Source organism: Microtus pennsylvanicus, chromosome 22, assembly GCF_037038515.1.
Source record: "Microtus pennsylvanicus isolate mMicPen1 chromosome 22, mMicPen1.hap1, whole genome shotgun sequence".
Classification (NCBI taxonomy): domain Eukaryota; kingdom Metazoa; phylum Chordata; class Mammalia; order Rodentia; family Cricetidae; genus Microtus; species Microtus pennsylvanicus.
Window position 1 is genome coordinate 30,569,984 of NC_134600.1, and position 26,478 is coordinate 30,596,461.

Here is a 26,478-nt window from a genome sequence, read left to right on the forward strand (position 1 = left end):
TTCATTGTAAATTCTGGATGTGAGCTTCTTGTTGGAAGTGTAACCTGTAAAGATTTTCTCCCATTCTGTGGCTGTTGGTTCTGCTGTTTCCTGGCTGTACAGAAGCTTTTTATTTTCATGTAGTCCCATGTGTTGATATTGGGGGGCATTTCCCGTGCTAATGATGTTTTGTTCTGTAAGTTATTGTCTACCTCAGTGTCTTAAAGGGTACTCCCCATGTTTTCTTTTAGAAGTGACAGCATTTCAGGTTTTAAATTGAGGGTTTTAATTCATTTTGAGTTGAGGGTTTTAATTCATTTTGAATTGATTTTTGCACAAGGTGAAAGACATGAATCTAATTTCATTCTTCTCCTGGTAAAAATACAGTTTGCCAGTGCCATTTGTTGAATCCATTTGACTGTCTCTGTCTCTCTCTGTCTCTCTGTCTCTCTCTCTCTGTCTCTCTGTCTCTGTCTCTGTCTCTGTGTGTGTGTGTGTAATTGCATTACTTTTTGGCAAGGCTATGTATCTGTTTATCTAAAGATTGGATTGTGTACCATAAGACAGCGAAATGTGTAAATTTATAAGAAATTACCAAAAAGGAAAACTTAGTATGAATGTGTTTGGGGTTAAAAAAAAAAAAGTAAAAAATCATTTCCAAATTTCTGCCCACTAGTGTAAAATGTTTAAAAATAGAGGTTTCCCTGTGATCAGCATATATTGTATGAAAATTATTTTCAATAAAAATATATACAATAAATAATATAAAGTAGACGTTTCAAAAGTGATTAAAACCTTGTTCTGATTCCCGATAGGTTTGTTGTAAAGTTCTCCCACAGAGAAACCCAATACTTTAATGAGTATTAAAGGTGAATTACTTTAAAAATATCTACGTTCCATAGTCCCCAAACTCATACTCATTCATGACAGAATAAACCAAATTAATACTTAGTGTTTATTATCAAAATATAGCCTAACAAGACATTTTCTTTTTATTATTTTTCTAAATTGTATGTTTTTTGCCATTATTATGGGCCATTGTAACATATTGCATGCATGTAAAAAAAAGCATGCACAAAGTGGTAAATATTTATGTATTTGATCCTATAATGCAAATGGATAATTACAGGCCATTAAAGAAAAGTAAACTGTAAAAGTAATAAGAACATATATATATATATATATATATATATATATATATAAAATATGTCATTGTTTGAATGAGTTGAGTGGCTGGGGAGATGACTCAGTAGTTAAGAGCTATACTGCTCTTCTGAGGACCTGAGTTCAGTTCCCGGCACTCGTGTCAGGTGACTGACAGTTGCCTGTAACTCCAGCTCCAGAGGACCCATCACCTTTGGTGTCCACCCCACTGCACTTCCAAGCATGAACCCATGTGCCAACACCAACATGGACACACATAATTAAGATAAAGCAAACCAGGTCTTACACATTGTGCTTGAGCAGGTTGCTAACACAGGGAGCGTGGCGCCAGGCACTACGGGATAGTCTGAGTAGGAGCGTGTCTGCATTCTCCTGTGAAGACAGGCAAGAGAGTCCAAACCCTTTGTTTTTAACGCTGTAACTGTGATGACAAGTGAAGAAACCATCTTCATTGCAGACTGGGAATTCAGTGGGTTCTTTACAAACCAAGCCTTCATAGTGAATAAAATACACGCGCAGATTATATGCAAGATATACATGCATGTATGTATTTATGTGTACCTGTATGTATGTATATGTGTGTGTGAGAGAGAGAGAAAGAGAGAGAGTGGGAGGGAGAGAGGGAGGAGAGACAGACAGAGAGACAGAGAGAGAGAGAGAGAGAGAGAGAGAGAGAGAGAGAGAGAGAGAGAGAATTCACACCTACAAAGCCTGACTTGCTCATCTTGAATGAAGAGGAAGGCTGCAGACTGCTTGGCTGCTGTAGAATCGTATCAATGAAGTAAAGTATTAGGATCTCCCTAGGTTTCCTCACAGTAATAGATTTGCTCTCCCTGGTGATTATCCAGAGAGCAAGGTATGCATGTTTTAATGTGTTTGTGGCATGCTTGAATGTAAAGAGAAGAGACCCTTAGGTTTCTAATTACAATACCACAGTAGATTGCAGTTGAGGTTCATTAAAAGTCTCACATGGAAAGTGGAGCCTGGCTCTTCCCTGTTGATTCCTACCTTTTACAAAGGGATTTGGAAGCTAACCCACTCTCGCTAATGAACTCACGGAATGGGGTCACTGCCTTAGAGCCTCGCAGAACTCTCTCTGGCTTACAGAGTCCCGCATGTCCATTTGCAGGTCATGTTCTTGTTCAGATGTGGGAAGCATCGGCACAGCATTTGTGTCTGAGTCAGGATGGCAGTTGGGATTTTTCTCCTGGGCACTCCCTGCCCTTCTACTGCTTCCTTAGATTTTTAACCTTTGTGCCCGAGTTTTCTCCTCTTTAAAGTGTGGCCTCAGGCTCAGCTCCTGGTTGGGTGATTCTGAAGTCAGGTGAGGTCATTTCTGTGGGATGTGTACTGCAGTTATGCCCATTCGGAGTACAGAGATTCATGAGATGCTCAAAGAACCATGAGCTCACCGAGGACAATATCTGGGGTTTCTCTCACTGGACTGCAACTCAGCACAAACTCAAAATTTAATACAAATATTTTTGGGGTGTGGGATAATAGTACTGTATACGTTTATTCTTTCTACTTTGTTCAAACAATGTGCACACATACACATATATATGTATATAGTTTTAAGGAGACATTTGGACAGACTACAGCTTAATGTTCCTACTAGGAATCTTATTTTCATGCATATTAAATTGTAGGGAATTTTAGTTGAATACTTAATTCTTCTGAAAAATGATTTCCACTTGTCTGTGTTATTCCTATGGGCACATCCTACCTAAGAGAATTTGTAAAATATGACCAGGCTTAACTAACCTTTAGAATTTTTTTTTTAGCATGCCAGCAACCATGGAAAGTAATTTCTACCAACAGTGAAAGAAAATCTTTAATTCATGACTCTGCCTCATGGATTAGAAATACATATGCCCCTCAGTTTAGCCTATGAAGTTGTAGTGTCTTCCGTTTATGCTATGATTCAAAAGTTAGAAAGTCGTAGCACATACGTAAGTTTAAACATTTCTAAATCCTGAATAAAGTATGTATCGTTTCAGCAATAGGTCTTATTAGCTAGTTCTGGAGGGGAACCAAGCCAATTGTCGACGTGTTATTTGGAGAGAGATTGAGATCTATGGGGCTCAAACTTACTAACAACTTCAAATGTGATAGACATCCCTGGCCCTAGACTTTTTATTGGTAGTCTATTTGAACTATTTTTATATATGTATGTATTGGGGGGGGTACTTTTATGGTACTAAGTTCCTAAATGACTTTCTCAAATAGTTCTTCTTTTAAGCTATTTCTCCCCATACTCTATATCTTACCCAGTAACCCACCTCATATACTTTCCCCTTCCATACCATTCGTATCTTTAATCCATGCCTTTACATCTCCCCGTGTGCCGTTTGCTAGTGCTCTGATTTTTATGGGTACTCCACTGGAAGCATTTATCTAAACATCCAAAGGCAGCATCTGCAAAGGAGAGAAACCACGCACGCAGCATTTGGTTTCCAAGGTCTGGGTTTGCTTAGTCACAGTTACTGCTCAGAGCTTCATCACTTTCCCTGTGAATCTCACAACCTCATTTTTCTTTACAGAAATAAATTCCATAGTGAATATGTAACTCATTCTCATTATCCATTTATCAGTTGTGGGACATCTATGCTGTTTCTGTTTACTGGTTATTATGAATAGAACAGCCATGCACATGCAGAAGCAAGTATCTCTGCAGTATATGGATTCCTTTGAAAACACACCCAGGTTAATTTTCATTAGATATCATCCTGTTTAATTCTTTCGTATATAGTTTACAACATGGAATTGTAAAATTATTAAAGGCAGGAAGGATGTGTTGGTACCTAAATTTGCCTATCTTCTACCTCAAAGTGGTGAGGGCTATAGAAAAGTCAAATATATTTTTGAAATACACAAATTCTTAGAAATATGACTGCAAGAAAGTCATTGTACTGTCTGATTCGTTTTATTGGAGGGGTGGGGTGTTTGTGGTCACAGTAGATAACATTAAGCATTTCTTTTACTCCTATGATGAAGTGTGAGTCTAAATTGAGACGAAAACACACCTGATTAAACACGTACTCTGTATCTTTGGAAAGCGTTTGTTAATACGTAATTTATTTTTGAATCTTATTCACTGCCCTTAGTTTATTTTTATCTTTGCTGTTAAACATCCGTCTATTTGCTCTTGAAACACAAAATACATACATACACCTGTGTACACAAGCACACACACACACACACACACACACACACTTACGTGCACACACATACACACACCTGAACCTCATTAACAAGAGAAGCAACACATTGCGGATGGTATTTTTTTTTTAAGTCTTCCATCAAAAAAAAAAAAAAAAGCCACACTGTTAGAGTCAAAGATTTCCCTACTAGAAGATGAAACTGAATGTAAGAAGAAAACCAGAGGATTGCAGGGGATACGTTTCAAAGGAACTGGCTATGTTCTTTGAGTTAGAAGGTGGTGATTAGTTTTGCAGACTCAGAGAGGTGTGAGACAACCTAATTAAACACCTTTTTTGCTGAAAAGCGGCTTGATAAATCGAGATTGCCTTGGGAAGCTCTCAAAGCTTTTATGAGGAGGCTATTATGACAAAAGTCTTTTCAACGGATAACTTATGAAAAATTATTTCCCAGTCTTGAGGGAAATTAATGCTGTTTAAGAAAATATGCCAGGGAGCATGCTTACGTTGGGCAGATACAGAAATGTATATTTCGGTATGTTAAGTACACAGTCACCGAAAGTGAACTACACCCCTGTTTTCCAATGAGCGTAGAGGAGATGATTATAGAGAAGCAGATGATATGTATCTTGGGGTGAGGAAAGAAATGCAACTCTCTAAATACCTTAGACTTTTAAAAAAAATTCAGAGCTATACATAAGCCTTTATCATTTTTTTCTGAGTTTATTTACTATTGATCCAGTTTAGGATGTATTCATAAGATGTCATTTTGACCTATAAATATGCTGGAATGTACCTTGTGGATTATGTGCCATGATTTGATTATATGCTTTGTTTTCTAAGAAAAACATTTTCTGTCTCCTTTTGCCATCCACCTGCCTAGCCAGGTGCTTTATGTAACCTCGTTTGAGGTCTGTAGAGAGATGGCGCTGCCAATCTCTAAACACAGGTTTCTGAGAATCGATTTTCTTCCTATAATGCCAAAAGGAGACGGTGAGAGATTTAAGGGTATTACAAAAATTCCTTTGTTTTGTTGAAAATGGCCCAAAGCGCTATAAAGGAATATTTGATGTGACAGTATTCCTGCATAGAGAGAATATGAGATTGCACTCAGATCATGAGGGGCCCCGGAAACAAATCCGCACAGCGCGGCGCTGATCTGATTTAACTTTATGGGAACTGAGGACGGACATTGTGGTGTTCTATTACAAATCAGATTTAAGGAAAGTTAACGAAGCTGAGCCCTCATTAGATGGACTTGTTTTTCTGCGTGTTTGATTGATAACAGAGGGCCAGTATTGTCTTTCGGTAATTAATTTCCTGTGAGCCCACAGAACAGAATCTTCTCTACAACAATTTATTCAGAGCTAATACAGTTACGGATATGAAACGATTAAGAGTTGGTTTCTATTCATGATAAGGGGGAACTAATTGATAAGCTGCATCTTTTATGCAGAGAACAAGAACATGCGATATTGCCTTGGAGACACAATTTTCTGTGGAGGTGGAAAGCAGTGCCATTTAACCCCTTAGACTGTTTAAAATTTGCCTTTGTTTTCTGAAACCTAAGTCTAAATATCGTAAAGGCACCACTTTCTCATGGTTGTAAACCGTACCTTTATATTACAACTATATAGTGGGGATTTTTCATTATAAATTAAGAATAGATGATTATCGGAAATGATAAGCTCATTCTAAATCTTTTCCTTTAAAATATGTCTGTAATAAAGTTTATGTATCATATTATTCCATGTATTTATTACAGTCCTTAAATAAAGACTGTTGTTGAGTTTAAAATCCCCATCTACTTCTTAATATCAATTATTTTATTTCTTTTTTATGGCTCTTGCCACATCTATTTATTTGACAGTGAGCCAAAATAGTAAAATAGATCTTCAATATGAAAAATATTTCAAATGTTTGAAATCTTTTAAATATGACAACTATTTTGCTTAAAGTATATTACATAATATCTTCTCATATCTAAAATTTTTCTTAGCACACTTTTAACCTATTTTATTGTTTTCTTTTTGATACTTTCTTCTATTATTACATTCTACAGACTAAGTACATAAAGCCTTCAGAATTCACCTGTGTAAGTCTAGTCTCTAATGTAATGGTATTAGCTCTGGATTTTGACTAGAGTTCTGCATTAATGCGCCTAATGCTATATTATTTACTTTTCTCTTGCTGGGAAGAGACGCCATGATCAAGGAAAGTTACCAAACAAAAGTGTTTAATTTGAGCCTCTTGGTGACAGAGAGTAGCAGAGTCCATGGATACGAAGGGGGGAAACAAGGCGGCAGGCAGGTATAGCAGTAGGACCAGGGCTGTGCCTGAGTGGTTACATTTCAAGAAAACAACCGAGGAGGGTGTGGGGACGAGACTCCCTGGGCATGGTATGGGCTTTTAAAGCCTCAAAGCCTACCCCCAGTAGCAAAACTCCTCTGATAAGCCACACCTCTCAATCCTTCCCAAATAGTCCACAACTGCAGAATTCAGGTTCAGATATATGATCTTATTGGGGCCATTGTCATTCAGACCACCATAGTCTCCATCTGTAAGACTCTTGGAGGACTCTCTTCCTTCTCTCCCATGTGAGATCATAAGGAAAAGAAAGTCATCTGTGAGGCATCCAGTGTGGCCTCCACACTAGGGGATAAATCTGCCAGTACCTTACTCTTGACTTCCCAGCATCCCAACGTTCTGAGATAAACACAACCCAGTCAATACTGTTTTGATGTAGCAGCTGTTTGAGTTTCTTTTCCTGTTATATAATGAAATATCCTGAAAAAAAATGACTCCTGAGAAGAAGAATTTATATTGAATCCCAGCTCTAGGGGACAGTCAGCCTTTTGTGGTAGGGAACTCAAGACAGCAAGAGCTTGCTTGAAGCAGCTGGTCATGCAACATCTACTACCAGGAAGCAGAGAGAAATGACCATGTTCTTCCTACAGCAGAACTCAGTTTCTTCATTTTTTTACAATCCAGGAAATGGTCACACCCACAATTAAGATGGGTCTTCCCGTATTAATTAATGTCACCAAGGTGCATTCCAATAATGATATCCCAGGTGATTCTGTTATATCAAATTGATAACTAACACTATCACAACATCTAATGGAGCTCTAACATATTACAATCTATAGATCTTACACTTAGATATCACAGTATCCTACAGAGCTTCTAAAATAAAGTTCTACATGTAGAAATTACTAGATCAGAAAGGTGTACTAATTGATTTAACTAATCAAACCAATTGTATTCTGTTCATGCATCTCTGCTGTTTCTTTAGAAATGCTGACAGTTTTCAGCGTTGCTCTTGTTTATATATGAACACATTTTGGTCTTTTGTCATATAATAATTGAAGATATTAACACATGATTATCATCAGGAGATGGGAAGAATGTACTATTCTCATTTCTATTGCTTATGTCAGATGGACGTAGACCTGTTTACCTTTTCCATGTTTATGGATAGACTAAATTCTTTGTAGCATATATCATAGTAGCATTGGCTTTAATTTAGTAATTGTTAATATTTTCTTTTCAGAGTCCTGAACTCTTTGAGGCATTTGGCCATAGAACACTGATGCCCAGTAGGCAGATTCTTCTGTTCTGTGGTATAGTGTTTGGATATGCCTTATACGTACAACTTCTGTGTACTTCACACCATCTCCAGGTTACTTGTAATTCTCAATGCAATGGCTTTTAAGTATTATATTCTGGGCTGGAGAGATAGCTCAGAGGTTAAGAACACTGACTGTTCTTCCAGAGATCCTGAGTTCAATTCCCAAGAACCCCATGGTAACTCACAGCCATCTGTAATGAGATCTGGCTGCCCTCCTCTGGTATGTAGGCATGCATGCAGACAGAACACTATATACATAATAAATAAATGATCTTTTAAAGAAGTATTTATATTCATTAAGAAATAACAAAAATTAGAAATTGGATATTTGTTCAATACAGTTTTTATTAATGATATTTTACTTTTGAGGTTGATCAAATATCTGTAAAATCCCTAGGTAGAAAATTCCAGCTGAGATCTTTTTTGATGTGGTATTTTAGAAGATAAAGACAAAATTGAATAAAGACTAAAGAAGACTCAAGCTTTTTACTTGTTGTTTGATAAACACCGAGAGGTCTTTTGTGCTGTGTGTTGAATGAGCATAAATTATTTCTGTTTATTATTCTGTACTTCAGTGGTGTTGTGGACAAGCTATACTGTTTTCTCATGGTCAAGGCAAGTGGTGTATGGTGAGTCGCTGCTAGCAAATCACAACACCTCAGCCACTTTCTATTGTCTACTACTATCTGTAGGAGAATTTATTGTCGTTTACTGTCTTTATAATTTGCATAAAGATAGCCTATGTAAAAAACGTAGTAAAAGCTTAACACTTGGACATTCTCAACCCTAGTTTTTATTTTAGTCTTATTATGATACACACCTCAGGTAATCTATGTGGAAGACATTTCCTAGATCATAGGAAGAAAGGAGTGTGCTTTAACGATTAGTATTATTAAGACATTAGATGTATTGTTTCATACCAGTTTTATTTAAAAGATATAAAGGAGGGATTTTGAACTGTGAACTTAAGAGCCAAGAGCTTCAAAATTTCTCACTGCTGAGAAGTGCCACATTTAAGAGGTGTGAGCAGAAAATTATAGAATAGTCATAGAACTAGTAAGAGGATTCGTAATTTACTGGAAGCCTTTATTGTAACTGCTAAATTTTTGTTGAGAAGAAGAGGAATAATAATAGTCTTGCTCAAGTTAAAAAAAAAGCTAGAGATACTAAAATTTTTAGCATTTGAAAAGATATATTCTCAGAAAGGAGAAAAATAAGAATGACATTTTTTTCAGTTACTAGTGAATAATGTTTCTGATACTTAAACCAAAAAAAAAAAAAATGGTGAACTCCATGTTGACGAGTCTGATGTTGATGGACACACTATTGTGATCTTCTGACCGCCAAGAATCATCTGTGCTTAGAGCACACACTGTATCCTCCATAGGACATGATTCAATTACCCCCTCCCCAGATTGATGGGGGAGGGGTGTTTCCATAACAACAGGAGCCAAGCAGAAGACCTGCCTACTGTCTTCAGGTCATTTCTTTTCTCTATACTTGCTACTGAGTTAGCAGCCCCTGTGTGAACTAAGCTCTTAGGCAAATGTTGTAAACGTACAAAGAAGCGGAGGTAACAGGGTAGGAATGATTAGTTCGCCAGGCAGAGTAGCCAATCCGAGCTATAGGAGCATGCTCATCGACTTAGACACGTCTCTCTTTGGGGGAACCTTTGGAAATTAAACCCCTTTTCTCCTCTTATGACCATTTTTATTAAACATAGTGAGGGTGGCCTTCTCACTGGCCAAGCTCCACACAAAACTGGAACTAAAGATGAAAGCCAGTTTGAGAACTGTGTTCAGACTAGCTGAAGGTGTACTTTCTGATAATTTTGCCCCTTTCTGCGTCTTTATCTTTATATGCTGTTGCTGACCGTCTCAAATACCTATCAAAAAGCAATCGACGTTCAGTTGAAGATTGTAAAGTCGTCCTGCCATTGGAGCTGATGGCTACTAACTGAGACTGTTTTAGAAGCTTTACTGCAGAAGAAATATGGCGGCCAACACATTGTGGATAATAAAGTATTGAAAGAAAAATTATATCAAAATAAATAGTCCTTAATGGCCCTGTCATCGTAGATATAAAAATAAAGTCGACGGCTCTTGTAACCTACCATCTCTGTTAACCACGTTTTCTTCATTTATCTTCAGTTTCACACTCACATTTGTAAATTTACACGTAAACATTTGTGAAGAGAATCTACTTGTGATAATGCAGGGTTTGAAATGTCAATGGTTATTTGTAGAGCACTGGAGCTTCACTCAAACATCCACAAATCCTCGTGTACACTGTTTGTGACAATCCCCGTGTGCACTGGTTGTGACAATCCCCGTGTGCACTGGTTGTGACAATCCCCGTGTGCACTGGTTGTGACAATCCCCGTGTGCACTGGTTGTGACAATCCCCGTGTACACTGGCTGTGACAATCCCCGTGTGCACTGGTTGTGACAATTCCTGTATATACTGGTTGTGACAATCCCCGCGTACCCTTGGTTGTGACATGCTGTGATAATGTTCTATGTGCCTTGCGTCTGTAGCAGGCATTATTTTCCTATTGCTTCGCTATGTTCTAAGTGAAGATAATTGTCTCACAGGCAAGGTTCATGCAGCTCCAGTCAAAGCCAGCGTCTAAGACGTGGCTGCATTTCTCAACCAGGGACTTTTGCCTCACGTACTCATTGGCAGTGTGCTTTATTTTCAAAATATATGTTTTCGGAATAACAGCTTTAGAACAAATAGTTTGTTCCTATGCTTTATTTATTTCCTACAGCTGTGAGAATCGGCAGTTAAGATAACACATTTTCTTCTTGTAGTACACTGGTCACATTGTCTGTGGAGGGGCGCTATTCACTTTTATTTCTTTAAATTTTTATTTAAGTAACATATTTTCATTGATTCTACACACCAACCACTGTTTCCCCTCGCTGCTCCCCTATCCCCTACCCTGACTCCTGTATACTCCCCTCCCCATCCACTCCTCTTCTGTCTCCATTCAGAAAGTGGCAGACCGCCCATGGGATTGAAAGAAGCATGGGACATCACGGTGAGGTGGGACAGGACAAGCGCCTCACGCTATATCAGGCTGGGCAAGGTAATCCATCATGGGGAACAGGATCCCAAAAGCCAGCTAAGCGCCAGGGACAGATCCTGATCTCATTGCTAGGAGCTTTACAAGAGACCCAGCTACACAACTGCCCCCCACGTGCCGAGGGCCTAGGTCAGTGCCCTGCAGGCTCCGTGGGCAGGGTTCTTTCTTTCTGACCTCACATCCAGTGTGTTTCATAGCTTTATTTCAGTAAATATTTAAGATGGCTGTTTTCTCTACAAAATGTGTGTGGTTTTTCTTAAAACGTTTGAGGACTTCATTAACATCTAGTTTGCTGACGATTTTCATTTTTGTTTCACGGTATAAACAATTATGGTAGAAGCTATCCAGTTAACTTCTCATTGGTCGTCTGCCTATTAAACTGTAGAGGTATTTTCATTGTTTTAAAAGTTACTTACAATGTAGGTCAGTCCGGCACAGGGAAAGGAGATGTTGCCAGCAATCCACTCACAGCATCTGAACGCCTCTGTCAGCACGCTGTTTATAAGGAAAAGTCAGAAGGCCTTTGGAATGAACATTGCAGGTTTAGTTCTTGGCTAGAGTTGCTGTTTGCCTTCTCTGGCCGCACTGTCTCCTTAGATAAATAATTTGACATTACGCCTGAACTGTGTTGAGCTTAGAGCCATTGCCAGCAGGACGGAGGACTAGACTCGCCGAGGAAGAGCCCTCGCGTCGATATCTGCTCTAGCCCCGTGAAATCCCACGCTTTTTAAACACTCATGTGGCGTTGAGTTAACGTAGCATTTTAAAGCATTAAATGATGATATAGTTATTGGGAAATATGCTTGTCATGTAGGAAGATAAGGTTTGAGACCATAAGGCCACCGTAATGCCTGCCATTTCAAAGTGTCGAAGTGACTGATGGCATCTCTGTGAAGTTAGTTATCAATCTTGATGAAGCCTTGAAGTCATTATCTCTGCACGTCCACACACAGTGACTGTGAGTTTGCTCTCTGCCATACACGGCATAAGACATGGAAGGTGTACAGACACAAGAAAACTGTGTTTGTTTGTTTGCTTGCTTTTTGTCTTTGTTTTTTTGTTTGTGTGTTTTGGTATGGACGGAACTCACAGTGATTTCGAGGGTAGATAAGGAGCAGCCTCCTGTGTGCCCCAGTGCTGAGAAGGTGTGGCATCTTGGCGGAAAGGGACTTCAGTTGTCCCTCAGCTGTCTTCTGCTCAGCCTTTCTGGAAGAGTGGCTTTTAGTAAATGCCTATGCTCTCTAGACAGGTTGCCCGAGAGGTGCGCTTTCAAGGCTCGAGCTGAAGAAAGGATGTGCCACACTGACCTTTATTGACAGATTTGCCCACGAGTGTCAGAGTCTTTGGTCAGGGGCCCGGGGTGATTTACAAACGTGCAGTGAGTGATTCCTGCAGATGATGGGGAACATTCGTTTGGTTTATCAGGGCTGTGTTTTCTTGCTGTGTGCTGTGGAGCTGAAGGAAGGTGGTGGGTATCGATCACTGGTTGCGTAGCCGTTGCTTTCTTGCTGCTGCTAAGAGGGTTTTTTGCTTTTCTCACCAGATGAAACCTCCTTTACCCCGGCTTCTGTTTTCTAAGAGTCTGCCAATTGTTCAGAGCTAATTACAACTCTGAGATTAGACTTGAAGCTTTGTGATTAATTTCAAAAGCGCTTGCTGAACATGACAAATCTAGGCTGAAATCTCTACAACGGGATCCAGAAGCCCTGTTCCAAAGTTTTGTTTTTCGCGTGGCCACAAATAGAGAAGTAATGGGGACGAGCATGATCTCAGTAGGTTTCATCTACGCGTGTTGCACATGTTATGGCTTCTGAGCTGGTACACCATAGAAGAAAAATACTGTAGTTATTGTGGGATCTGTATTTTGTAGAACATGATATTTTAAAAATAGGAAATTATTAAATGATTTCTTATGCATCCTTTCATTTCACCTGTACAGATGCCTTTGTGGTTTGGCTTAAACCAATCAATACTAACATTTTATTATGTTGATAGCTGTTTCTGCATTCCCTTTAAGTAGTTACAGATATACTAAGATATTTGAATTTACACAGATAGCTAAACTGTACATGTTTTTAATCTCTATTTAGTCCATCTCTTACAAATTTTAATTTTCAAAGAAGCTCTCTAATGAGGTTTTTTTTGTTTTTTGTTTTTGTTTTTGTTTTTTTTTGTTTGTTTGTTTTTGTTTTTTGAGACAGGGTTTCTCTGTGGTTTTGGAGCCTGTCCTGGAACTAGCTCTTGTAGACCAGGCTGGTCTCGAACTCACAGAGATCCACCTGCCTCTGCCTCCCGAGTGCTGGGATTAAAGGCGTGCGCCACCACCGCCCGGCTTCTAATGAGTTTTATAGTCTGTTCTTTCTCTGGAACATTTGAGCAGATAGACTGCTGCTTTCCAGAGGCCAGGAGAATTTCTTAATACTGGAGATTACGTTCCTAAACTTATGTTGGAGTGCATCAACATGCCTTTTAGGTCCTGGAATTTTCCTGATTTAAAAAAAAATGGGAAATTGAAAAATAAGGATTCTTTCCTTATGTTTTATGCCATTAAACAAAATCGAAAAGTCTGAAAAGTTTATTTTAACTTGGCGCAAATAAAGCATAGAAATGTGACAAAGACGTCCTCGGTGGCTCTATCCTGCTGTGCCTTCTCAACCCAAACCTTACAGCCACCGAGGAAGTCTTTGGTCAAGTGGCAGTTTGAGATCATTCAGCTTGCACAGTGTCTGTGCAGATAAAAAGATGATTTCTTAAGGGATTCCATCGTCTGCATTTGCAAATGAGATTCCTCCTGCCTTCTGATGGTGAAGATGTAATGAACACTTAGGTCCTGGCACTGAACTGTGTCCAAGCTGGCTGCAGCTTGGCTGTCTGAAGCAACATCAGCAGCCCCAGGCAACTGCAGCAAAGCAGATCTCACATACATGGCCTTAGTGACTTGCTTTGTTCCATCTAAACCTCCATTGGAAGGATGATGGCTTCCTCCTGGGAGAAACCATTCCCTGGGGGAAACTGATGGGATTCCTCCTTGGCATTCTACTTGTGTAAAGCCCACAGGGAGAAAACAATGGAGAGGATCAAGGATCAGATTAGACTGACATCTTTTCAAACACATAAAACCAAACAGTGTGAGCCACAGATGCAGGTCACTGCCTTGTGGGGGTTCAGTCATTGCTCAGCTCAGAGGAGAGGCTCTAGGGGAATGTCAGGTGATCTGGAATATATTATCTCTCTCTTAAAGTACCCAAGGAGAGACAGGAATGATGAACTCTCTACAGTAAGTTTCAGAATATTGGTTTCTATGTGGTTGGATATTTGTAGTCTGGCCCACAGCCAAACGTGTGTGTGTGTGTGTGTGTGTGTGTGTGTGTGTGTGTGTGTGTGTAAGAATGCCTGTGATTTAGTTTGCTGTGTTTAGCACGCTTATTCTGCCAAAACCCATTCTTAATTTCAAAAGAGGAATCCAAATTTGTGGTAAAGTTGTGGTTTACATGGGAATTTAACTGAAAAACATAGATAAGACATGAAAAGTGTAAACATTTAGAAAGTGTCTGTCAGATAGTGACCCCAAGGTGTGCTACATCTGTCGTAGTACATAAATAGAATGTATGTTTCTACTGGAAGAGATTGTATTTTGAATGTACATATTATGTATTGTATGTTATGGACATTAACTTCACAAAAATATGCTTACTGTTTCTAAAATCAAGCACACACACATAAAATAATTTTTAAATTTTATTTTTGTAATTATTATGAATAAGGATCTCTGTATAAATGTTCAGGCTAAACTCCAGGTCGTAGCCTTCTCCTAAGATCCCCCACACTGACTTGTGGAAGTACACATTATTTTGTGCTCAGATTGTTACTTGGGATACTTTTCCTTCCAATCAGGATATGGACACATTCACCTGGTTGCCACAGCTTCCTTGTCAAATGGTGAAATATACTAATAGTAATGAATTTGGTTACTCTGATTACATTTTGTAACTCTGTAACATCTTGTCTGTGATTATGAGTACATTTTAAACAATATGTAAACCCCCTTCTACCGGATGATCTCTTCTGCTGTTGGAGAAGCCGGGTCTTCCAGATAACCAGGCCCTAAGCAGGTGCTATGAGCAGCCCACTCTATCCACCCCACTTTTCTGCCAGAGCCTGCTATGGTCACTTTGCTTGGTCCACAAATTAGCCAATCCCCACATCCCCACCCTGAGGAGGAGTGACCCCTGTTGTGTAGCCTAAGCTTTGCTCCCTTACCCCAGTCAGGGAACACGGGTCTCATATTGATTTGCTCTCATTCCACGGAGGGGAGACTATTTCGGACCTCCACAGTGTTGATAAAAGCCTTTTGTCAGGATAAAATGCCTTTCTTGCTGCACCTGTCTACCTCCTCCAACACTGACACTGCTCCAGCGGAAGTCCTGAGACGCTCTGTTCTTCTGAACTCCAAGGTGACTTCACCATTAGGACAATGCCCTATTAGGATACAAGGTAGCTGCCGAGTAGGACAATGCCCTATTGGACTCCAAGGTGGTTGCCGCATTAGGACAATGCCCTATTGGACTCCAAGGTGGTGGCCGCATTAGGACAATGCCCTATTGTGCATGCAGAGATGCCAAGCTTCCATTGGTCTTTTGATTACTCAAATAAGGAATTGGTGCTTTGTAATTCAAATAGCTGCTAAAATTCTGCTTCAATCTGTTTCTGTAGATGTGAGCTTTTCTGCAGGAAGAAATGAGAAATTTCACGCTGCTGAGGACTTTGCTTCACTTTATTTGTATTTATACATTTAACTGGCCTTCAGTGATTATAGTTCTAACATAATCTGTTTGACAGAGTTGTGTTGGTGATGTTAAAATGGAAACAGACCTGTAGATGTCTACACAGGTCCACACACATCTATACACAAACATAAATAGAAATATACAGAAAATACATAAGTATCTGAGATGCTGAAGACTGTTAAATTCTTGAGGGGTACACCCACACACTGAGACAATGGGGATGTTCTATCGGGAACTCACCAAGACCAGCTGGCCTGGGTCTGAAAAAGCATGGGATAAAACCAGACTCGCTGAACATAGCAGACAATGAGGACTGCTGAGAACTCAAGAACAATGGCAATGGGTTTTTGATCCTACTGCACGTACTGGCTTTGTGGGAGCCTAGGCAGTTTGGATACTCACCTTACTAGACCTGGATGGAGGTCGGTGGTCCTTGGACTTCCCACAGGGCAGGGAACCCTGATTGCTCTTTGGGCTGACAAGGGAGAAGGACTTGATTGGGGGAGGGGGAGGGAAATGGGAGGCAGTGGCAGGGAGGAGGCAGAAATCTTTAAGTAATAAATAAATAATTAAATAAACAAAAAGAAATTAAAACAATTCATGACTAAATTGTGCAACAATCAGAGAAGCCACCCCCCCCCCCACCTTCCTCAGAAGCCTGTGCTCTTTTCTTCAGGATGTGGAAGCGTGCATTCGCCTTCATTTGCTATTTTCAAAAGGTGTTGTTGGCTCGTTCAAAAGTGTATCTCGGTCCCCTAAGAACCTTTTAATGAAAATTAGTAAAACTCATTACAGTGATAATTAGATTGTCAATACAGGTACAGTACAGCAATTGCCATTCCTTATTGGGTATTCACTGTTTGGACATTAATATCAGTCATCGAAAATGCATATTTTGCTTGAATTAGTTTGGTTGTTTATGTCCATTGTCCTTTATTGGAGGAAAAAATTCTGATCTAGATTGTCTGAAAACATGGTTTTAGAATTTGTTTGAGTGCACTCTCTAAGACAGTGCTTCGTATTTAAATCTGAATGTCGCGGCGGCTTTGGAGTCTTGACGGAATAAAATAGCCCTTTGGTGCCTCCGAGTTTGCTTTCAAAGCTCTTAAAAATCTGGATGATTGTTTGATTGTTCTCAAAACTTAAAAGTAAAAAAAAAAATGAGCCTAAAATTAATTTATAGCCTAGGAAGCAGAAAACTTAGATGTTTAGAAAATACTGTGTTTGTAAGAGGAGATAAATCTAAATACCATTGATGAGAATGATAAGAATGGCCCTTTTCAATATCCATCCGCTTTCCTATTTGACTCTCACGTCACCTGTCAGAATTCATTGCCAGCGTCAGAGGAGCAGATAGGGCACAGTGAGAAGGTCAAGGTTGAATAGACCTCCTAGGGAGCTGGCCTTTCTCTCATCTGATAAACTCTTTCCCGTCTGTCTGGTTTGATTTTGTTCTAGTCCCTGCAGACCATGGCATATCAAAAGCTTTTTACTGATAGGAGCAATCCATCTGCCTTTGAAGGGATGCCTTGTGTAAAGACAGTGCCCAAACTTGTTTTATGAATTTGTATTTTATTTTGGTTTCCATTTAACCCCAAAGCATACCTTTCTGTCATTGTTTTAGAATTGATTCTACGGTGTCTTCATACATACCATATATACCGTGATGGCTAATGATATAAATGGGAAACTAAAAACTGGCATTAGTTTAAGCTTCAGAGACTGAGGCTTCAGTGGCCAGTCCGCTGTGTTAAAACTGAGTCTGTAAAAGTCATCTTTAAGGTGTTGTTATGACTATTATTTTAAAGATGCAATCTAAAATTCCAATGGACATAGGGATAGGTGAATTTTAAATACATCTCTCAAGATTTTCACAGGCATTTTTAAAATGAAGTCATTTAAAAGTCTGGACTTTGTCATAAGCAGAACTGAGCTTCACTTTTCTTCACTGGTGTTGGAATTGGAAACTTTAGAGCCAAACAACAGACTCAGGCAGCCCCAACAGAGGAGGTTCAGCATCCCATATCCAGCTTGCCAGTTAAAGAGGTGATAATGGTTGGTAGTGAAAGCAGACAGGGGAGAGTAATTTATTCAGTATGGCCCCATTGGGAAGAAGGCAGGGAAAGGGGTCCCAGTGGCTCCACTTTCATTTCCAGGAACTGACGTGCACTTTGGGTTTAAGTAAAGAAAGAATTGGCCAAACAGAGGTCCAGTTCTCCTTTACCTGCCTCACTTCTGTGTCCACAAGGTCATCCCCAGGAAAGGAGCATCCTTGCTTAAGAGAGCAAGCTGACGCTTAGAAAGATGTCGTTGCTGCTCTAGCAAGTGGCCTGGACTTCCCATTATAAACAACCCCGTTTTGGATGAAGTCTGTTCCACATCCCCACTGTCTGGACATTGTTTGAATCTATGTCACAGAGATGTTTATCAGTCAGTCGGCTCCGGGTTTGGGGGAATTCAGCTCAATTTAGGAGAAGTTAAGGAGGCAGAGCTAACGATGAGAGGCTGGAGTCAAGGAGACTGATGACCAGTGACGTCTTCCTCCTTCAGTTGCGTTTTAGTGTTCAACATGGGCTTCATGTCTGCTTGCTTCCCCTCCACTCCAGTCCTTGTGATCTCCATCAAAACAAAAACAACCCACGCAGTACTCAGGGCATAGAGTAGTAGGTCGATATATCATTACTATAGTGGCACACTCTCAGGGGCTGAGGTGGCTAAGAGAGGCCACTATGTCAGCCTACACCTTAGGCAGGCTTTACACTGTCTCTGGATTTTTTTTTCTTTTGAGACAGGATCTCCCTATATAGTCCGTCATGGCGCTCTTGCAGCAATCCTCCTGCCTCAGCCTTTCAGAGTTCTCTTTTATACTGTTTCCTGTCCCAGTGATTATCAGGCCCTTTGGATAGACTGTAGTGGGAAGTGATAATGGTGTGTCCTGGCTCTTTACTAGAAAGCCTTTGGGTAGATAGCAATTATAAGATAACCAACAGGTCTGTCCACCCTTCTGCAAAATCATCAAGTTACTTAAAATATTAGGAAACTTTATTTTGCAAGTTATTTTTCTTTTCCAGAGCTGAATTGGGTGGTTCTTGCACATAAATATTGTGGATTATCACACGGCATCACAATATTAAAAGGTTGGGCAAGCCTGGGACCTTCTAGCTAGTTCTGAATGTCATGTCTCCACTCAAAGCCAGAGATAAGATTCTGTTCCCTTTCTCCTGGCCTGTAATTGGAGTTCCTGTTTTCACAAGCTGCTTATTATGAAGAAGGGGTTCCTCCCCAGCTCCCTTCAAGCCTGTTCCTACCTAAGCAGCCACACGGTAGCCTATACTACCCATCCCATAATTGCGTTTGCTTTCTCTGGAAACAAGCTGTTGATATAGGGCATACATATACATATATATATATGTATAGATGGGGACTGACTGACAATAACATATTCACACTTTATTAGATAGGGATTTTATTACTCTTAGTGCAATTTCCCTATGGCATTCAGTGGTAGATTATTGGCTTTAAAATGTCACTTGACTGGAATGGAAGTTAATTAGAGGCTCGCAGTGTCTAGAAGGCACGTCGATTTCTTTAAGTAATGACCTTCAGGTCTTTCGTCACCGGGAAAAGCAGTTAGCGGGTGTGCTAGCTCTAACCCAGACTATCTCCAAAGTCAGGACTTGGAACTTTTATGAAATTTGATTAAAGTTTCATTTGTTTCTTTATGAATAAAGACGTAAGAACAGTATATTTTTCATGAGTTCCTAATATTACATTTCAGGCAGAGAAACTAATATTTAGCAACTTTTGTATTCAACTCTTTGAAAATAAGTGTCATTTTTATACATTTGCCTTGCTATCTTTAGGCTTCTAAAAATTTTTAGGCTCTCACAACAAAAGTCCTTTACTTTATTAAAATCTGTATCTAGTGTGTGTGTGTTTGTGTGTGTGTGTGTGTTTAGTGTATGTGTGCGTATGTGCATGCAGGCATCAACATTCTAGATGCATATGAGGAAATCAAAGATCAAAGGAGCTGAGTTGATCCTATACTTATTATATTATTATACATTTATTAGTAATACCTATGTAATAGGTTAGAAAATAGACAGACTATAGTATTTAATTTAAAGGACAGATACTAACAGTTAATGTCAAAAACGGCCCAAGAAATCCTTCCATTAGTTCATGTAGACTTGACTCATTGGGAGAGCAGCCACCAGAGAATATTTCTTGGAGACTGACAAAATCAATGGATGGCTTATATTCGCCTAAATTCTAACCTGCTATTTGTCTCTTAAGAAGAGAATTTAATACATTTGTATTTATTGTGTTTGCTGTTAACTTTGTGCTATTTCTGCCCCGATATTTCAACTTAAAAGTACCCAAGGGAAATAAAGCAGCCTTACACTCCCCCATCGTTTATCATTCTACAGGGCCCGCTAAATGAAGGTATTTCCATATGTGTGCATTCCGAGTTTACAGTCTTTCAAATAATGCTTGAAACATCTACGCATACTCTTAGCAAATAGGAAATTCCAAACATGTTCTTATCAGTGTGCCTGTTTGGTTACTATATAGTCATCCATGTCTCAACATCATTCTCTTCCTACTGAATGAAATATTTGGTAGTGTTGTAAGAACAGGATTATACTCCAATCACTATACTGCCTTTATTTCATTAAAACTTTTTTTTCTTTTTACAAAAAATTGGAATATAAGTCCTTGATGGAACCCACCCCTGATGAAAACAAGAGAGATAGGCCAATTCAGTGGTATTCAAGAAGAGTAGACAGTTCGTTGCTGTGGCATCAGCTTCAGTAGGTTAGATTGCTAACTGATGTAGGACTTGTGGATCATAAGTAAGTACTCTTTGTTGCTTTTTATGCCCATAATTAATTATTCCACCAAAGCTCATGGATAATGTATTATGTTGTAATTTCCTGTTCCTGTGGTTATGGTCACGTGTGTCTAAGATTTACAATTTCTTTTTCAGCGCCTGGCTATGGAAGCTGAGAAGGTCCAAGCTGCCCACCAGTGGAGGGAGGATTTTGCAGTAAGAACATTTTTTTTAATATAATCAATTCATTTAAGTTGATCATTTATTTTTTTGTTGATCAGTACTTTTGTTTCCATACTTTTAGTCACATTTAAATATAGTCAGCGATGGAATTTTACAGTGTTATAGGAATTTGATCCCAAACTCCCAAAGTCTATTCTTTTTTGAGTGACGTGGACCAGTTAAATTAGTGAGGATATTTATGGTTATCTTTATGTATGAGAAAAGAAAGAAAAAAAAATACAAAAAAGGTTCTCACATTCTTCAAGGCATTTGAAAATATATTAAAGCAGCATTGAATCATACTCTGAGTAATCTTCACCATTGTTTTGAAAACAAAGTTGCATTGAACTGTTTTTTTTTAAAAGAAATACATGCATTTTGAATTGTCTTTCTGGGTGAAATAACTGAAGAAATAAGCGAAGCATGCTCACCGTTTGATTGGTTTGAGTGTTGCTGGACCCTTTCCCAATTTACTGTGAACTACTTTTGGACATGCCAGCTGGCATTAGATTTCATGTTTTCCTTATTATTTGATAAGCTTGTTTTTGTTCTCTGGGATGCTAGGTTAATTGCATAACATTGCAGATGCCTTCCTTGTAATGAAGAACTTACTACCCATTCACTGTGGTAGCCAACGGAAGTGGCCAATCCCGAAATGTCATTTGAAGTTCTTCTGTAACATAGTTGATGCCTTTATTTATAATGGAGATGTTTTCCGTCTCTGATGACTGATAAACTCCAGACAACTCCTTTTTTGGCACACAGTCTTTCCCTAACCCATAGATGCTATTTCAAAATGGTCACCAGTGTGAGTGCTAACGATACTGTCTGAGATTTTATTCTAAAATGTGTCAGATTTAAAGCTCAAAAACTTGTACAGCAATAGGTATGGGAAGTAGCGTGACTATTTTGTGTTTGTTATTTTGCTTGCATACATACATATATACAAACATACATACAGAGGGGGAACTAGTCTAAATAACATGATGAATTTCTTTTTATGAACTTCCTTGCTTGATACTTGTGATCCTTCTTCTTTGTCTACTAATTGGTCTCAGACAATCTATTCAGTAGTGATTCTCTTTGACTGTCATCTTAATTTGATTTTCTCAGTGAATTGATCATATTGACTGAGTGGTTCTATCTTATTAGATATTGGATTTACCCACAGCTGTTTGTCATGGTTAGTCTACGAAAGGTCAGTTTGTCGCCTGCCTGTAATATATGAAAAGAAATTGTCGAAGGAGTAAAAATCATAAGCACCTATAGCACTGAGGAACATGAGCCTTTGGAATGAGGGGGTTGAAAGGCAGTTACTACCTTTTAGATGAGGGAAATGACCTTAAAATTGTGTTTCTTGAATATAGCTTAGAGACAGGCAACCCCACCCCCCGAAAAAAAAACCCAGCTTTTTTTGATTTATGTGGTGATTTATGTGGATGACAAGTCTTCTTCCTGGCCTCCCATTTAAAGGGGGCATATGACATATTATGAACGTAAACTAGGCCCAGTTGGTGTGGTATTATTATAGTGCAGTTGCTGTTGGTTGAGTTTGAATCTTCAGTAATTAACAGAACACCAAGGATTATCAGCGTCTCACAGTGTCCCTTTGTAATATAGAAATCACTTTATCTCTTTGAAAAAAAAATCACTGTTTCAATAAATCATTTGGTATTTTTCGCCATTGTTAAAAAAGAACAAGTTGACATAGACTTAAACTAATTTTTTTCTTTACCATTGCTGTGTCTTTCTAGACAGCAGATCTTTTCCCGAGATACTTTGTAAATTGTTGAATATCATTTTCCCGATAGGTGATAGGTGACCTGAAAGACAACACTCAGAGTGTTAGCGTTTGCGAGTTTAGTGCATCGATAGTGGCATCAGCTGGAAGGCACTCTAGCATTTTGCTTATTTTACTCATTTCCAACAAAACACTGGTTCAACGATGAGTCGCTGACAATTTCATACCGTGCTCCTATTTGGGTCATGTCAAGATTTTCTTTATATGTAAAATAGTGCTTCTATTATGCGCCATTAATACCCATGTCTATGAGGCAGCACGCTTAGAAATTTCATTCAGGATAACAAATGTGTCCACAATGATGCAAAAGCCATTCCTAATGTTTATATGGATAGAAGTGAGTCATTTACTTTAGTATTAAATGTTCCTATCGAATAGTATTCACTGTGCGGGAGCCAACTCTGTTCTTCAGTTCCCATTAAACTACAGTGTGCTCAGGACCTGTTAACCTTATTACCCTTAAAAGAGACTCTTGAAGGAAAGCAGCTCAGAGCTTTGTCCACTGTTTTTCCTGCACACACGTCGTGCCCGCTGCTCACGGGGCACCCATCTGTCGGCCTTTGTGTGCTTGAGAGTTGGCGTCCTCCATGGCTTCCATGTTATCAAGTGTCCCTGGCCACTCTCCTCCTTGGGAGGCCATGGTGTGCTAGAATGGTTGAAACTGTGAGAAGTTTCATGCCTGCAGAATAGAACCAGATTAGACTTACTAAATCTTTAGATTCAAATGATCAGGAAGTAGTAAAATAGAACACCTTTCTTCCATCATTTTTCTGACAAAGTAGACAGTGCTAAAATCTATTAATTCATAGATACATCGAGCTAAATTAATCCTCTAGATCCAGAATAAGAAATCAGTGATTGATAATTAAACATAACCAACATTAGACCTCTGTTTTGATGAAGCACCCAAAACAGTTGCCATTTTTTAAGCAAACATTTGAAAATGTTTCATTTGAAATTAAACACCATATTCTGAAAGGCCTCCCTCTACGCCTTGGAATCCTTTTCTCAGTTCAGGTATTTGGCTGTTTCCACCAGTGCGATAGCGCTTTAATAATTTAGCACTCAGGTAATTTCGAAGGCAGGAAGAGTTTCCTAAAAGCTGCATTAACATTTCAAAAAGAAATATAATATTCTGCTTCTTCCCTCAAGTATACGTTGGCATGTTTCATTAATATCGCTCAGGCAAAAGTTGATTAGCGTTCCCCGCTGTGTAAAATAGAAAAATCACATAAACAGCGAGAACAAAAGGCGAAGCCCTAACTGCTGGCAGCAAGAAGGGGCTCGTGTAATTCACACTCTCCCTCGGCTCCACTTCGTTCCCACAGGAGCATACAAGCAAGGGAACAACGGGCCAGAAGCTCCACAGGGTGACACGTGGCGCTAATAACATGGGAGGGGACAAAGGACTTACACGCTAAATAGATTAAAATTGATGTGGCCATGCATTGACAAGTTCAAACCAATATTTGTAAGTAAGTCACATCTACCAGCTGCTGTTCAGGTCTCCGTGAAGTATGGGTGCTAACGGAAGCATGCCATGTCAGTCACTCAAGACGGACAGATGATTTGATTAAGGGCAGGTGGGCGGAGGGGGACTAGAGCTTGGTAAACTAATTGTTCCGCATGATAGAGTTTCTATTATTTCCACCAAACCAATCTTCTCCAATTGCATCCAAAATCTCATTTGATTGCCTTTGAAATGGCTGGTTAGCTAAAGCAATTTTGTTTCCAACTAAGCCTGCGATATTAATTGTACTTACACATGTATAAACAGAAGGGGTGCCTAATTTGTATTTTAATAACTGGGATCTTTACGTGTACCGTATTAGTGCCGGCTGGTTGCTGGGTAGGCTGAGTGGAGATGCCCACAAATTTGGTCAGTAAATAAAACATTTGCAGGAGCCCTTTAGCTCCTCCTGCACGGGGAAAATAAATTAGGAGAGGAAGAACATTGTGGCAGAAGTTGAATGTGACTGAGTCGGTCAGGCTGATTTAGTTCTTCAGGGTAACTTTTGTTCTGTAATTGTCAAAATCATTTTGCCATGCCATATACTGGAATGTTCTTTTAACATAATGGCATTCAAAATTTTGTATTTGTCTGAGTAAAATTCGTAGGCACGGGGATTCTGTATTATTTCATCTATCCCTATTCATTTCATGGAGGAGCATCGTCTTTGTTAACCAAAGCACACATGTTTTGTGCGATGAGAAAACAGACTGTGCTTATTTTGATTTTAATGCATAAAGACAAACAGCGTACTGTGTGACAATTGGGTGTACACACTGGGTAGGAAAGGACTCATTTTTGTGAGTGAAAATTGGAGGATGGCTTGCTGTCTTCATAAGTGAATAAACAAAATTGATGGATCATCAAATTCATTTCAACCTGTGATTGAATTTTGTCTTTCTTAGTTTCTGCCTTGGTTCACTTGTGTATGTTAATTTCTGTAGCATTACTGATAGATACAGAAATTATTAAAATTTCCATTATTTTGATGCTCCTGAAGAATTTTCCCTCATCATAAAAATATATTTAAAAGAGTCACAGTGCAAAATTAATTTTCCCTAATATTGGGAAAGGAAACTCTTCAGTTAAGAAGAATTGAACTAACTTTTGATGCTTTCATCTTCTCATATGTGCTCATGACGAATATGGAGCACGCCAAACTAGTTTGTAACAACTGTGGATTTTTACATTGCTGCTTAATCTGGGTAATAGCTCAAATCCTGATTTTTATATTGAAAAGGGAAAACAGTAGGCTCAACTACTTGTTATTTGGCCTAACAAATATTGCTTTCACTCTTAATAACATTTTTTGGTGTCCGCTCTGACCTCACATTTTTTTTATTTCAATTAAAGCCTGTGAGAACATTGCATGTTGACTAGCCCGTGGCCCTCAGTAAGACACTGTCACAGCGTGTGCGAACATAATAAAAATGCTGACATCCTAGAGGCTGTGCGCAATGCTTCCCTTCCCTGGCTGTTGTCTCCTCAAGGGAGGGAGAAGTCAGAGAGCTGTTCCTCACTGGGGGACGAGACCAGATTGGTCTGGCTGTTACTCACAGTCATTCTGCTGCCTCAGTGTTGTTCACAGACTGAGATTCAGGGAGTGTAGTCAGTTACTGAAATTTCTGAAATTGCTGCCAGTGTCTAAAATTTCCAGCCACAGGGAGTGCCCAGAATCACCCTTATTGACGTTTAAGGAGTCAGTTACTTCAACCAGCTAGTGCCAAATTATAACTGTCAAAAAAGATTCCTTATGACAGATGTTTAAGTTCTGCAGTGTAAAACATTTTCTTATTTTATATAGACTACTTGTTCGTATTAAATTGAGGATTTACTATATTAATTTAGGACTAAAGAGAAAAAGATGAGGAACTTGTATGAACATTATAAGTGACTACAAATTACAAATTGTTTCAAAGCCTTCAGCAAGAGGTTAGAGATATGACTCAATGATACACTCTTTGCCATGCAAACATGACAACCTGCATGCAGATTTACACACTCGGGAAATGCCAGGCAGGTGCAAGCAGCTCTTTGTCTTCCCAGACTTCAGAAGGCTGAAGGGAAGAGTCCTCAGGACAAAGGGGAGCGAGACTACAAGCAGGGACTGGGTTTGCCTGAGATGCCTTGCCTCAATGAATAAGGACATACAATAATTAAGTAATACTCTCGATTGTAGCTTTGGACATCAGAGGCATGGCCACACGAGTAACAGCGTTAGTGCACATGCAAACACGCAGGCATGCACACACACACATGCACACACACAGACACACACATGTGCACACACACACCTGCACA

General features: G+C 39.3%; 1 protein-coding gene across 6 annotated transcripts in view; it reads left to right on the forward strand.

Annotated features, from left to right (window-relative positions):
• The window catches only part of Cacna2d1 (calcium voltage-gated channel auxiliary subunit alpha2delta 1), a 403,873-nt gene that overhangs the window by 181,351 nt on the left and 196,044 nt on the right, over positions 1 to 26,478 (forward strand). For all 6 annotated transcript variants that reach the window (XM_075956382.1, XM_075956383.1, XM_075956384.1 and 3 more), the window contains exon 4: positions 20,801 to 20,860. In XM_075956382.1, the coding sequence (XP_075812497.1) occupies positions 20,801 to 20,860 (60 nt within the window). The remainder of the gene's footprint in view (positions 1 to 20,800; positions 20,861 to 26,478) is intronic.